This window comes from Lepisosteus platostomus, chromosome 3 (genome assembly GCF_059453375.1).
Source record: "Lepisosteus platostomus isolate fLepPlt1 chromosome 3, fLepPlt1.hap1, whole genome shotgun sequence".
Lineage (NCBI taxonomy): Eukaryota > Metazoa > Chordata > Actinopteri > Semionotiformes > Lepisosteidae > Lepisosteus > Lepisosteus platostomus.
The window spans coordinates 12,245,887-12,261,805 of record NC_142613.1 but is presented as its reverse complement, the minus strand read 5'-3'; the positions used below and the strand labels follow the sequence as shown (position 1 = coordinate 12,261,805).

General features: G+C 38.1%; 1 protein-coding gene across 1 annotated transcript; it reads right to left on the bottom strand.

Moving 5' to 3' along the window:
• Positions 1-738: 738 nt before the first annotated feature.
• On the bottom strand, positions 739-15,266 carry dedd (death effector domain containing). Its single transcript, XM_088627106.1, has 5 exons — positions 14,772-15,266; positions 9,611-10,288; positions 7,830-7,934; positions 6,677-6,814; positions 739-5,230 (listed from the first exon to the last, which is right to left on the bottom strand). Exons 2-5 carry the CDS (start codon positions 10,197-10,199, stop codon positions 4,839-4,841), a joined length of 1,224 nt encoding a protein of 407 aa, XP_088483232.1. The 5' UTR covers positions 10,200-10,288; positions 14,772-15,266; the 3' UTR covers positions 739-4,838.
• Between the last annotated feature and the right edge of the window lie 653 nt (positions 15,267-15,919).

Here is a 15,919-nt window from a genome sequence, read left to right as displayed (position 1 = left end):
ATCCATAATTTACATAATTATTACAGCAATTCCAAGGATTCACATGGTATAAACTGCTTACAGGAACCATATATGCCAGTTCAAGTGATTAATTTTTCCTTGTAACACTTTTGAAAGCACTGATTGCTTGCATTCCTGATCTAGTGTCTCTTATTCAGTTTAGCTGCTGTTCCCAATGAATTAAATAATCTACTGTAACTCAAAGTGAAAATAGAGAGCATGTATTATATGGATTATGGATATATGGATGTATAATGACCAATGTTGAGTAATCTGCTCACCTACTGTAAGTGCAAAATTCTCCTGAGCTGAACTCAGTTTTGAGTAGGAAGTGTTTCAGATTCCACAGCAAAATGGCTTTCAGTAGTAATTAATGCCAAAAGGGGAAAGCTCCCTGAAAAACTGAAATAAAATTAAAATAAAATTCTGATCCATACTCCATACAGTTAAAGTGAAAAATGGAAAAACCACACAACTAGTAATTCAGCAGAGGATGAAAAAACTACCAATGCCAGTTAGTGGCCACAGTTGTGAGTACATACACAAATTTAGCATGGATTCCATTATGTTTGTTATATTTTCTAGAAGGACTGTTGCAACTTCTTTTAACGCATTTAAGACTTTTTTTAAAAAAAAAAATACAGATCCCCCTTGAAGAAAAATGTTTTACATGTTCATTTTAATTTGTGTATCCTTCCTCATTTGTAGCTGAACCAAAACAAGCATAGACTTCTGGGCTATTTTTATTTTGCGATTTTATTATATCACAAGCTATACATAAAGGAAAGCAGGGTGCTCTGGCTCACTGGCCAGGGGGTTGACAGTTTGATGAGGTTTTCTCATTGGCGTTTTTTAGAGGATATATCAAACATCAAGTCTTTTTTTTCTTTACATCTTAGGATAACTGCTGCAACCAGACAGAAGGAGCCTTCACACCATTTTCAGTATAATTTTGTAAAATTCTCAACTCCAATCATACAAAGTCTTTAAAGAGAAGTGTCCCAGGCATACATTACAACAAAACAGATCGCGGTCTGTCCCTGTACGTTCTTTCATGTCACTGCAATGCTTTGCTGTTCAATTACAGATCAGACTGAGGACAGTCTTTTGACTTCAGGTTCTTTCAAGGCAGCATTACATGGTAAAAAGATGGTTTAAAGTTAAATGTACCGGGTATCATATTTATATTACTTTTGCAGGTCTTTGAAACTATTAAGCAAAGAGGTTGGACTTTCAATTCATGAAAGCAAGGACTGTAGATAACAGAAGCAGAACATTTTAATGATTTTGTCCAAAAAGAATTTTGCTTTAAAATATCCTATTTCAACAGCTGGCCCAGGTATTCAACTCCACACTCTTAAAGTAAAAATACTATAGGTCCATTTTCCTAGTTCAGGCCATTCAAGGTTCTCCATCTATGTCTACATCAAAATGTGTGACAGGAGCAATCCATCACATTTAAACAAACTTAAAACGCCTTATTCAAGACATATTAATATAACAGTCTGTAAATAAGATTGGCTGGACAACTCCCTCTTGTAATAACAAAAGTTAAGAGAATTAATAAAAATTAAAAAGCTCCCTACTAGCTTTTGAATTTCCTCTGGAGGCTTTACACAATTGTGGATAAAGGTATACACCTCCATACACACGCTTTGTAAATATAGGTACCCACTGTTAATACATTGTAGTTTTTATTGTCCTTACTGGTTTATTTAGTAGGATTAGAATTTGCCAGTGATACTGGCATTCTGTAGTGTGCAAACATCTGTCCACGGCTACAGTGTCAAGATAACACAGGGTTCTTCATGTGCTGAAACCAGGTTCTACAATATCAATGTACAGTGAGCACCACCATCTCTATCCCACATAGCTGAGTCTTTGAAAAAAGATAAAAAATGCAATTCATAGTGAATCTGCATGAACTGCTCAATACAACCCTTACCTAACCTAAGGTCTAGGAAATAGAATGCTGTGAACATATGCTGTACTGAAAGGTGTTACAAATGCAACAAGAGAATACTGGAACCAATAGCCTTTGTGTTTTTAATGCCTTAGTATACGGTGTATATATACACACACATAAAATATTAAGTCTTTGTGTTGAGAAGACATGTTTCTCAATTTGGTCGTTACACATATCAGATAGTTCCATTTAAAGGAAATGAGTTTTGAAACACGAAGTTAAAAGCATAATGCTCTTTGTAATCATCCAATATGCAAGACTCCCACTTTTGCTCTTTGTTCATGCTCTGATCACAGAGATTCTGCACGATGTGTGGCATTCATTTGAAATGAATGACCCATTGATCAAGTTAGAAACCATAGCTCATTTCTAAAGGGGACTTTATGACACTATTTTGCAAAACTACTGAAATAAGGCACAGTCTGACCATAGCTCTGATGTTTAAAAATATCCACAACTAGAATTACATGGGGTGCAGCTGTTCTTTGAAAGGATTTAGCACTAATAAAAAAGCATATTTAACAATTTCAAGATATAACACTATACAGTTCTTTTTACAGGCATTAATACATGCTCTTTCTACCTGATTCACATGTAATAAAAAATAATGTTTACTTATGTTGGAAGTTTCACCTTATTAAAATAAATTAAGTACCATCTTTAGTAGTGACCTAAACTTTAAAATGGACAAAACAGAGCTGCTGTACACTCATGAACTCTATTTCACAAATTACAACAAAGCTTCTTTTGAAGTCAAACCAAAACATTCTATAATTTAAAACCATACAAAAACGTTTTCAGTGCAGAAATTAAATAAAAATTCCAATGAAGCACAAAGGCCAAAATCTTCATCTGCACCACCGTTAACTACCCCAGTCAAAATGTATGCAAATTATAACAGTGCACATGGGTAGCACAATGCCTAGGGGGTCCATTTAAACAAGAACTGCAGAGATGAATGTCACCGACTCAATCACCATAAGCAAGAAGCAGTTTTCTCAAGACTACAAGCTATTGAGAACAAGACAGTGTACAGTAATTCCTCATACACATCGAGCTATGTGCTTTAATACAAACACCTATTCTATTTGAAAAGGGATAAAAGAACATGTGCAAAAGAAACATTGATCTCTGGAGTGCAATGAAGCACACAGGACAGGACTCACCAGAATCTACTAAAGGATGCCTCTGGCCAGCTACATTCAAGCAAATTGGAAAACCTTCAAGTTCTCCAAGAGGTTGTCAGCCATCATTCAGATTAAGGATGCAAAACCTTACCATCTTCATGTGTATAATGAAATTGATAAAGAAAAAAAGAAAATCTGATTCCTTGTTAACCGACGTAACCAGTTAATGCATGTAGTCATGAACAGCATAAAGAGAATATAAAAGGACACCTCTGAATATGATTCTGCTCTATTTCCTTATTTTGACTGACATTCTCTGCTTTACAACCAATCAGCTGTACAAACAGGACTAAACTGAACAATCTTTAATAAAGCTGAGAAAGATTTCAACAAACAGGAGGGGGATTTGCCTTCTTTAGAAGGAACTCACAATGATACTATCATATACAAATTTGCTGTATGATCCGATACTTTCACTACAAGCTCAGATAGTAACAGCTCCATGAAACACCCCAATACTGTCAAACAACTGTACATGGGACACAAACTCATCTTTAAAGGCTTACAAACAAGAGGTAACTTTCCAACAACTTCACTTTTCAAAAGACATTTAAAATCTGTCAAAAATAATCCACACATTAGATTATATAAGGTTAATGCTACAAATAATAAGATTAATTCAAGGAAAGCACTTAGGCTGTAGCAAAGATGACCTTATTTAACTTTTTCTAGAGAACCTCCATATCCCTAGATTATGGAATAGCAGAGGAATCTGTGTGTTTTCTGGCTTGTCTTGGAATTTGTTTTGTTATAAATGAATACTTTCACCACTTCTTACTTATGCTAGAATATCAATACCATGTTTCCTTTATTAAACTATTAATTTACAAAGTATTACCATGTAGCATTGAGTTATGGTGGGTTGGATGACCATACAGAAAAACGTTTACTTGTAACAACGGAATGGCCATACTACAATAGCTTGCCTGAGCTCAAAGGTATAATTTTCAGGTTCTGCAGACCAATGCATACAATTTAAGATTTTTTGCAATTAATTATTCACAATCCAAAAACAAGAGCAAAAGGCTTACTTAATTCTAAAGCAGTAACATCCATTCCTGCTTCTGAAGGACTTGTGAATTTCTTGGGACCTGAGCTCTACATGACCAGACTGAATCATAGCCCAAGTTGGGTCCAGATATTTTTTCCATCTTGGATTTTACGATGCCTAGCAAACATGCAAGGCTGTGGTTACTCAAGACATGTGCGTATTACTGTTATAAACTTTAAAGGAGGTCAACTGAGTTTGAGGTATGTGGGGAAACAAGAGGTAAGCACAGGTTATATGCCCCACCCTGCATGTATTTCATGCATCAGACTAATGTATAGCTTTACAAGATTTACACAGTTGGAAAAGTGTATTTAGATCCTACTGAAAGGACTTCTAAAGTTAATACGACATGAGAGCTCAGTCTTCAGTAATATTCTAGTTCGATTCACACCACTGCAAAATGTATTGTTCCGTTTAATTCCTTGTAAATGCCTTACATGTTGTCTGAACACCTTAAATAAAAGTATGTTGAAAGTTACCTCCCGTTACGTCAAAATCCCTCTCAAAGAACTCCAGTCTGTCTTGGTCATCCACCAACTCTCACACACACTCGCGCGCACTCACACACACACAGAGCGGTTCTGTAAATGTTATTTATATATGTACACCCAAGGGAACTCCGGTTGACTGTCTCCTAGGAGGCTTCTCTTGCTCCAGTGCCCCCTATGATCAGGTTGCGTAGTAGTTTCCGTCGGCCTGCTTGGTAGTCCTCCTCGTCTACATTGACAAGCAGTTTGATGGCTTCATGGCCTACAGCCTGCTTCAGGGAGTCGGTGATGAAGACGCCCTTGAGGGCCTCCAGCAGTGAGCCATTGATGTAATCCCTCCAGAAGGCATCCAGGTACGTTAGTTCCGAGAACTTGATGTCGCAGATGATGGAGCCCAAGTCCCGGGACTTGAGGATTGTATTGGCCTGGTTGAACCTCTCAAACTGGCGCTCCAGGGCCTCCTGCTTGTTGGAAAAGACATTGCCCTGGAGGGCTGACTCGTGCTGGCAGTACTCGGCACGCACCCGCAGTCTGATGTCTGGAAGAAGTTAGAAGTGAGAGATAATTTACACTTCTTAAACCTTTAAAGAATTCCCAGTAAACAGAAAAGTGGAGCTGAACCATCCTCTCTGCTTATAATTCCATTATATTCCATTTTGGAAAGTTACAATTGATCAATTTCCTGAAATTTCTGTTAAAATTAAATGCATGCTTTTGTGGAGGATTAAATCTTACCATGACAAAGATCATTTACTGAAAATGACAGTGTGGAAATGGGTTTTCACCCATGCTGATATACCACCACACAAAACCACTCCCAGCTAAGCCCAACAAATGATATACAGGCAGTGCATTTCACCTATATTGACATTTAAGTGATGAGATTTGCCATATAAACTTTCTGGGTAGAAAGTTTCCATTGCCCAAAACTTCCAATGCCACATTAAAATAGAATACATTTTGATAGTGCTCTATGTAAATTATTTTAATTTGCTAGTTTCATCTTAGAGTGTTCACAAGTTCACAAGCAAATATAGATCAGCAATATATCCAGCGAAAAAGCATTAGGTAGGACACACATCAACTGTACAAAACAGGCTTAACATGCCAATAGCTGTCAGAAAATCTGAAACTATGGCATCTAGTTTATTAGCTGTATTGAAGGAATAGTAGAAGTGGTAGCATTGCAATACGATGGTTTAGACTGTGTCTGATGAACAGCACTGCAATAGCAGAAAAGTGAGTAGTTAGCCAAGAATTATGCTGATCAATTTAAAATACAGATAAAAAATGTGTTCCATGCTTCAGTCAAGCACAAAAAAGTTAACATGGCCTGTTGGTATTCTTTGATGCAGGCAGTTGGTCCAATGAATGCATTTAAGATATGTCATTAACCAGATGTTAATGGACTCACTGAGTAGTGCTAGATAACTGGGTGAGCACGGTCAAAGTTGACTTCAGTATCCAGGGTGTCTGGTTTGCCTTTTTGCTCAGAATTCCCTGCAGTTACTTAGGCACCTGTGACTTAGCATGATATTGGTGATAACTGCATCTGTTATCCCTGTGAATGTCTTGTTCCGCAATTCATGTTCATGGCATGCAATATGACTGACAAAAATAAATGATGTTGTATTAGATTTTATTCCTATCCTGGAAAACAGCAAGATATCCTAGTTTTCCTTATATCTAAATCATCTTACTGCACTTAATCCAATACGTATGCAATTGGTCGAGCTGACTAAAATCACATAAAGACCTTACTAAATGGCAGTACCAGACACATTAGATCATTCCACAATAATCGTATGGAGATCTTTCTGGTGATATGTTTTAAACTTAAAGTTCATGCTAACCTGACGTAATTAGGTCACACTCCTGATTCAATTAAGCCACTGAGAGCAACAGTGAAAAATAATCCAGAGGACGCACTAGGTGTAAAGGACCAGAAACGAGTATCACAAGGTTCTAAGCTCCCGATTCTTACCACAGGTCTGCTTTTCCCTACAATCTGTGGCACTGTGAGCTCTCTTCCTCTTCCTGCTGGGGGCACTAGAGGTGGGTTTCCCTCTGCCTGAGCACACCTGAGGGCCTGTTGGGGAGCAGCAGATGAGTGGTTGCGTGCCTAAAAAACCCAAAAAGGTAACATGGGATTTATTTTACTTTGAGCTGCTGTTCTTTAAGTCTGCAAAGGAACAAGTAAAGGTTTATTCTATCCTGAAAAGAGAAGAAAGGAAATGCAACGTTTCGGCGGTGGAGCCTTCTTCTGGTGTTCTTTAAGTCTGTCTCCCTAAAATGTTGCGTCATTTCATAATGAGGAACTTATGAGCCATTTAAATCCAAGAATCAGTGCTATACATACACGTAAAGAACACCATTCAGAGGCTAATAGATAGATAATACTTTATTAATCCCGTAGGGAAATCAATGTCACTCTTTGTAATATGGATAGTAATATAAAAAAGCACAGACAACATTCGTTAGCATTTTCTTTATAACAAGGCTTTATCATGATGTGAAGTAATATTTATAAGGATAGAAATACCCAATAGGGGGATCAAGCAAAGTCTCTTTTAAGTTCTCAATTGAGAAGTTCAGCTTGAAACTGAAATAAAGGTTTATAAGCAACATATAAAGGCTGATCGCTGTGAAAAGCTTCAGTAAGGTCTCACCTGAGATCCACTGTTACACAAGACACACAAAAACATAGATGTTTTTGATTATGAAAAAAAATTCTCAATATGGAATAAGTAATTGTAGTAACATTAAGAAAGAAGTAACCCTTAGCAGACATGCAAATAAACTGGTAACCAACATTTATTTTCACAACAGACTTTTGATGATATTCACCATGTCTGGAAACTTTTCATTTATGAGATGAACTGGCCCTTTTATAATACTTGCAGCAACCACAATGGTAAGTATAAAAATGTTGGTTCTTCGGATTTTGTGGTAGGCAAACATTTCCCTTTACAAAATACACAGGATAAACATATCAGATTTTCATTGCATATCAGAAAAATGGCATCCAAGTAAAGAATTCATCTTCGTGGTTTTGGGTGGTCTGATATTTACTCACGGTCTTACTGTGGTGGATCACTCCTAACAAGAATCTCTGGAAGTTTTTAGGTGCTGCTTACCCGTCCTTCGCTGAGATGGAGCCCCCCTGTTCTCTCCAGCACTTCTGGGTGAAACATAGCGTACCGACGTCTCCTCCAGGTACTTATCCACTGGATCGGGACACACTGCAAACATTCAGAAACGCACAGAAAATTCAGGCCAAATAAGAGCTGCAGCATGTGAACAGTGTGTTACTGTATAAGCTAAACAATGGCATCTCATGCAGATTTAAGAAGAAAAGTGCAAATTTATATTTCACAACCACAGGGAATTCTATTAGTTATTAAAACAAAAAATATTTCTTCCTATACATCTCATAAGGGAAAATAATTCTTTGTAAATCATTTTTAAGAGACATACTAAAATGGTTGGGTTTAGAGAGTTAAGGTACACCTAAGTTATCTGAACTCTCTGATACACTCTTTCTGTTTTGTAAAAGATAGATGTAAATCTTGGAACATTACCAATGTTAAAACAACGGAATGTATTTCCCTTTTCCGAATTAAGCACAGTAAATCCATTTGCAGAGCTACATTTGATTTGCTGCTTACACATTATGGAATACAAAATATGGAATACACTTCCATGCCAATAAGATTCTTGGCTTGGGAATCAGCTAACGGGAGAATACACACTACTGGAAAACATTTAATATTCTTAAAGCCAAAACACAGAACAAAATAAACACCAAAAACAATACAATTACACAAAATTGTAATAGAAGCCACATAAAGACACCTTCCATCTATATGTACAATCAATTGTACCAACGTCATTGACGTATAGTGTCCAGTGACATAATGAAAGGTTTGTGTGGAAACCATACCACTGGGGTCTGAACAACAACACATGGCAAAAACACTACTGGCATTAAATAAGTATGTGGATATATATGCACCCATCATTTGATTTACAAGCATCCAGTTTAAACATTTTCACCATCACAGTTGTCTGTGAGTCTCATGAAGAGATTTTCACAAAATTAACAAAGAGATGTCCTTTGTAGCCAAACAAAAGACACCATCCTTATACTGTGTCCTCCTACAACACAGTTTCTCTGTTTCTCTGATGCGTCTGCCATCTTAAAACTCTTCAGATATTTTCAACTTGTCTGTTTATATTGATAATTATTGTACCAGCATAAATAGGGTAATTATCACAAGCAATTGTGTTCTTAATTTGATGAGTCTGTGCTCTGTTAGGTTAAAATATGTATTATTGGGGGATTGTCTAGAAAGAAGGAATGAATGGGAAGGTTTTACATGTCAAGTAATGAGAAATGTATTTCACATTTATTGTATGTACTTTCACAAATACAAGCGAATTACAAGAAATAAATTAATTTTGTAAAACAAGAGTTGGGCATATATAAACTAGAACAAGTAAAATAGATGAAAAAAACTAACTTTACCATCATATTCTATGATTTTTGGTGGGGGCTCAGAAATACACATATCAGAACAATGTAAATTTTGTGAAAGTTTATTTTAGAGCACAATCACAAGTGGATCTATACCACGTATGGCAAGTAGGAATAATCTCACATCATGGAATATTTCAGTTTAAATTTTAAATCTTCAGTGCTTATGCACATTTTGAAAATTATGCACACTTCATACAAGTATTAAGACTTACTGTTGGGTAACAGGATTCGTAATAAAAACAGCTACAAAAGATCACTATCAAGCAATGCAAAATCTCATCACTGGTTCAAGATTTTTTCCAGAAATGTTTAACTTTCAAAGCTGTATCCCACCCAATGGTGTCATTCACAAGAGCGTATAGAGAGACACAGACTCACCGGTCTGTCTTTTCCTTAGCGTGACGTAGGGAAGCAGGTCGTGCCTGGTAATGATCCTCAGGAGCTGCAGAACATGTCTGAAATTAGTCTCGTCGCACCTCCCCTGCCGCTCCAGAGCTAGGAAGAAGTCTCGACCGTTGCGGATGCCTCCGCGCTCGTATTCGTCAATTACATCCACAAAGAGGAAGGACAGTACTCGGACATCGCGGTGTGTGAGCTGGGCTCCCACAATATCGAACATCCTATGCAGAGAGTACAGACCATAGGCACTGTCCACTGCCTCCTCAGGCCAGGGTTCAAACCTGCCAGTCTGTGCTCTCCGAGATGATGGGCCGCGTCCACTGCCAGGTGTGGAGGTTGACGCCACACCCCCCATGGCAGAAACTCTGGAGCTGGAGCTATAGGACGTGTGAGAGTCTGATGGACCGCGGGCGTGGCTGTGAGATCTGCCTGGGTTGGTGGTGAGGTTCCTGGTGATCAGCAAGTGCGGAGAATGGTTAGTGTTGTGCTGGTTTTGATTGTTGGGCGGTTGCGAGGTCATCACTTTGGGTGGAGCTGGACGCCGTAAGAGCGTGTTTCCTTTAAGCATGCAGAGTGGCCTAATCGATCACTGCCGGCAGCCACTCAGATTTCTTCATTTACTCTCCTTCCTCGTTCTTCTGGTTTCCAATGGGGTCTCTGAAAGACAGGACACGGGAATTTTTAATGTCTTCCAATTAATGACTATACAGCAATTCTTCTCTCCTAAAGAAAGGTCATTTGAAATCCAGAGAAATGTACGTGGGTCTGACTGTTTTTTCTTTAAGGGAACAAAGTTTACATTTTCAGGCCTATACGTTAAGATATATGCTTTGCATTTATTTTGGGGAAATTGAGAAAGGAAATCGCATGAAGGAAATGTGACCCATGTCACTCTTTTTCAACACCATGTTGAAAGCATTCCCAGAAATTATGTGACTAGTAGTCCACAGGAGGATTCATGGCATTTAAGATAGGACAGCCAAGGCATTCCATAGCCATACTCTTTACTGCATTTTACAGCCCCTTTCTCACTGGCAATCCAAACCCAGATTGTGGTGACCCGGGTTAAAATGACTGCCGTATGGAAGCATTATCTGGGTCAGAGCAGGGGTGATCCTTGTCCCATGTGCAGGTGTATCTGCCTAATGTGACCAGGGTCCAGCAAGACAAGAAGCTGACTGTTTCTTGTGAGCCGAGAAGATGAAAACCCCTAGTACAAATTTTTACATAGCTCAAAATTGTCAACAGGAAAACTGCATTTTCAATTTTGAGGGTAACAATTTTATTCCCAATGTATCCTTTAAAGGATTTGATACCAGGTGTGTGAATTAAAATAGAAAATGCAACATGAAAAAACAATCCATGCCACCTTTAACATTTTAATTTCATGTACTTTTTTCAACATAAAAACATATAAAACAAATCAAAACATTAGACATCAAAATCAAATATAAAACTATTGTTACAGCTTTAGGTGATGGAGAAGTTTCTTTATGATTTTAGATCACGTTTGTGACACGTGGAAGAGTAAACACTTCTAACTTCAAAGCAGAGAGGATGTTTGCTGAGGTCTGGAGGGTCCCTGGAGCAGAAACAATTGTTAAATTTACCTTAGTATACCTTGGTAAGTTGTAGGTTAATGATTGTCAAGGAGCAGTACAGAAACACACAATATTAGATCACATTAACAGCACATAGAAAAACGCAAGCAGAGAAGAGAGAGGAGTTCGGGCTTGAAGTTTGCGCCAGGTGAGAGCCCCTACTTCATGATCATCCAAACCAAATCTGACTTGAGCTCGGTAATTGAACCTGGTTAGAGAGAGCGTGCTATTCTGTGTTTTTAGGGAACTTGGGTTACCTGGGTAAGACACCTCAGTTAGAAACGTCTTTCCTGTTTAGGGTGCATTTTTATAGATAGGAATATTGGCTCCCATTTATTCTGTGGCATCAGGGGTGCAGAGAAAGAGATTTAAATGCAGGTTGCATTGTATTTAGTTAGAAGGCAGCTGATCTCTTATGTGGCCTCTGTAGGCATTAAGAGTTCAATGCTTAGTAGCAGTCTGGGGTTTTCTGAATGCTAAGACTTCTGAAACACCTTGTTTATAAATACTGTACATAGAGTAACTTGTGTGTTGCATCTTTTGTTGTGTGTAGTGTAGTTTGGGTATTGTCATTGTAATAAATATTTGTTTAACCAAGTGTGCCTGAATTATTACTCCTCTCAAATAAACTGTGCCAGAGAACAAAAAAATTATGTGCCTCTAATTATACCAACTGCTCAGGTATATTGCTGGAAATCACTTACAAGTTGGGGGTAATTAATAATTATTTCACTTATTGACTAAACCGCTCGGTCAATTCCTGATTTACACCATTTTTGTAACCCCCCATTTGTAACAATATTTATTCGTTCAGGGCTGAAGTATTAAAATTCCTTATATAGCCCAGTATTTCCATTTTGAAATTAAACACTGTCACATATTTTTAAGATACAACACAATCAGTAATTTTGCTGGAAAGATTTCATACAAGACTGGCTAACCATCTCATACAGCAGAAAGAAATCAAAATCTCTTGCATGCCATCTTAATTTCCAATGTAAATTAAACATTGTGAAAGATGAAGCGCTGTAGAAAATGCATAGCACTTCTGATGTAACTAACATGTACAGAGGCCATTCAGTAGAAAGATCTGGTCATAATCTTTATGACAAACTGTTTTCAAAGGTGTAGAATAAGCACATTGATCATACTTGTATGAAATGTAATGTGAGATTACACACCACGACCTAGGCAGACTTGTAAATAGGTATAGCATGCTAATGTAAACATCTTAAAACAGAGAGCAACTCCCACTAAACAGGAACAGAGCTGCATCACAGCTCCATAACAGTTAAATAAATTGATTCCATGCAAACAGTCAAGAAACAAGACAGACCCATACAAATGTTTCCTTTCCAGTCACAATGCAGCAGGAGACAGTGTGATGTGCCATGTAACAGTGAGAATTTTGTTCTCTTCAAAGATTAATCACAAGTCGACCAGGTATGGAGATCAACTGTGACTGTAATAATTTCCAACTGAAAAAAACACACTGACGAAATAAGGTGGAACTGATCTATCATACAGAAGTGACACTGGTCATACTCCTTTACATAAGGAACAGGTAAAGGTTTATTCCGTGCTGAAAGGTAAAAAAAAAGAAAAATTTCAACTTTGGAGCCTTCTTTTGGTGTGAGGGAGAGAGGGAAAGCAGCAAATAAATAAGGCAAAGGAGAACAAAACACAGTATGCAAGAGGGGGTGGGCATAAAGCTGGCGAGAAAGAGGGTCCAAACTCAGGGAGAACAGGAGGAGAGGTGTGGAAAGCCACAATTTTCAAATGAATTGAGAGAATTAGAAGGAGATTAGTCTGCCTTTGAGAGAAGAGGGAAGCCAAGATTCAAGTTGTAGGTTAATTATGGTTTTGGATGTCTTTCTGCAATAGAAGTTCTGAAACCCCTCATTGAGGACTGGAGAGATTGGTGCGCGTGGTCATTAAAGGTGAAATGGGGGACAATCATTTCGAAGAGATTTTTGATCCTCACAGCTCTGACATGTTTCCTGAACTGGGCTGTCAGTCTTCTTCCAGTCTCACCAATTTAAATGGCTATACACACTTACTTAAACGTATCTATTTACATAAGGTACCGCAACTGCTAAACAGGTAACATCCATCCAAGCAATTTCTAACTGCTTTATCCATATTGAATTGTGAGGGAGCTGGAAACTATACTGGCAAGACAACAGGTGCGAGGCAGGAGTGGAGTAGAGGAGTTAATTGCCATAGGTACTAGTACACAGGAATTCTTATTCATTCTGGATATGAATTATGTCTCTCGGTACATACATGGTACAACAGACAACACCACACAATGAAGACAGTACATTAAAAACATAATAATAATAACAACAATATCAAAAATGAATGTTGTGGGACAATAAATATGTAGTAGTGAGAAAAAAAACCTGCCAGACCATGCAAAAAATGCATAGTGTAGACAATGGAAACACAATGGAAAGTATGCTGGTCCATCACAGGGCAGACACAGACTCGCAATGTCTCTGGACTGTGGGCGGAAACCAGAGAACCTGGCAAGAACCTCAGGTCTGGAATTGAACCCAGGGCCAATCACTGCTTTTTTTTTTGTCCAAACCCAGCCTGTATTTATCTCATTCTTCGGGACAGAGGAATTGCCATGAGTTATAGGCCTGAACTCTGAAATTAGCATCACACTATCCTAGAAGCATTTCACAGCTGGCTGCTGCCTGGTGACGAGCGTGAATCCTACAGATCCTACAGAACGACCCAGCTCCTTTTCTCAGACTAGGAAGATGCATGACATACTGGTGCTTCTGGTGGAGTACAAAACAGTGGCAACCAAGACAGGCTCCATTTGTCATTCCCTTTTTATTTCGTTATTCGTGCTTATACTTTGCATCCTACTCGTGTATACAGTAACATTAGCTGCATTACCACGTCTTAATTCTGTGAAAGGCAACAGTATACGCATAACAGTACAGTACTAACAGTCCAGTTTACGCATAAATGACGGCACTACATGTATGTTTAATATACGCCATGATGTTTAGATTCATACTGCATGCGTTTCCTATGACGACAAATCCGAACACGGCACTTCGTTAAACGGCATAAACCCCGACCTGCCCAAATGCTCAACCACCTCACTTCCCTGGAGAAGATGTACTAGCTGACTCTTTTAACGTATGACCCGAGGAACAGGTCGGGTCTCCCCCGTTCAGTCGTGATGCAAGAGTCGTGTGCACATTACAGTCCAGAATAATTCTACCCCCATTACCAAATCAAGCTCACGAGACCATCCCCCCTGATCTGTCGAAATATCCGACTTCCATTCTCAGCCACTGACAACCAAACAATCGAATGTAAATGATTCTAAGATAAGTCGCTATAATGCACATACTGCGAAAGGGGTAGACGCCAAAGCTTTTGAACACCTAACGACATTCCACTGTACACAACACACTGTATGGCTCGTTATAGCCCTTCAATCTATAAAACCTGACACGAAAGCCATGACAACTACAACAGAATAAGAAATACACATTTCAATATAAACTTACCTGTACATTTATTTGACGTGCAGGTATAGTTGAACCTAGAAAATCTCAAAGACACGAATGTAGAATAATTCTGGGCGTTTGAAACGATACACCTTTCTTCAGTCGTTAATTGAAACTTACATATCGCAAAAAGCCAAACAAAAACAAAAATATAATCATATTTACTGCCCAGATTGACCTGTATTTGCTGAGCCAAGTCGAAAACAAAACAGCTAAAGAAACGTTCTGTTTACTTTTAAAATATTTCTCCGCGTTGTTTTTATGTTGTGCTGGGTTGTTCCGATAGAAAAAAATCACAGTCCTGTCTCAGTTTCACTTATTTCCTTCATTTACAATTATACCTTGCGTTTTTTCCTTACTTATTAAACGATATGATCCTTTTCTGAAAAGCTTTTTAAATATTTTACAGTTTTTTCAGTGTTATTTTCTTCCTCCTCCAACTAAAACCCAAAAGAGACAGCCATCTTTGCTCCACGGCTAAAATGAAGGAACATCCGGGACATCATCCAATTGAGGGCAACATCCGGGGAACGTTGTCAGCTACAAAACCTCAAGACAGCCCGTCGTGTGTGGAGTATGTGGATGGAAGGTCCGGGAACGTTTTGTTTAATTTGAATTTTAAGATGAGAATTTCGAAGTAATTGTTTTTAAAGCACCTTTAGAAGTATTCCTGAACATCTTAGCGATTGTATTAATAATAATATGAATTCTAGAAATACTTGATTATTAACGTTTTTTAATTAAAAATATTCTGGAAAACAATGCTTCATAGAATATATGTATGCAATGTTTGCTTTTTTTGTCAAAAACATTAAATAATACTCAACATCTTAGCAGAAAAACTTCAAATTTAATCTAGTAAAGTAAAAAGCAAAGCTTTTGTGAAACAAAGCCTGCGATAAGAGAACATAACGGAACACGATACCACCGGGTATTTTATCGGACCAATTAGGGTGAAGTACACTACTCAAGAGTACGGGACCTCGTTTCCTCTGGGATTTTCACCCATGCTTTTCCTTACGAGTCCAGAGCCTTGTCGGCTGCTCCACATTGCTACTCTCCTGATGTGTGCTGCATTGACAAATTTATTAGGCCACTCTGCTTATAAAAGCACTGTTTAGCTTGAGTTATTTCTGAATTTAGAATGT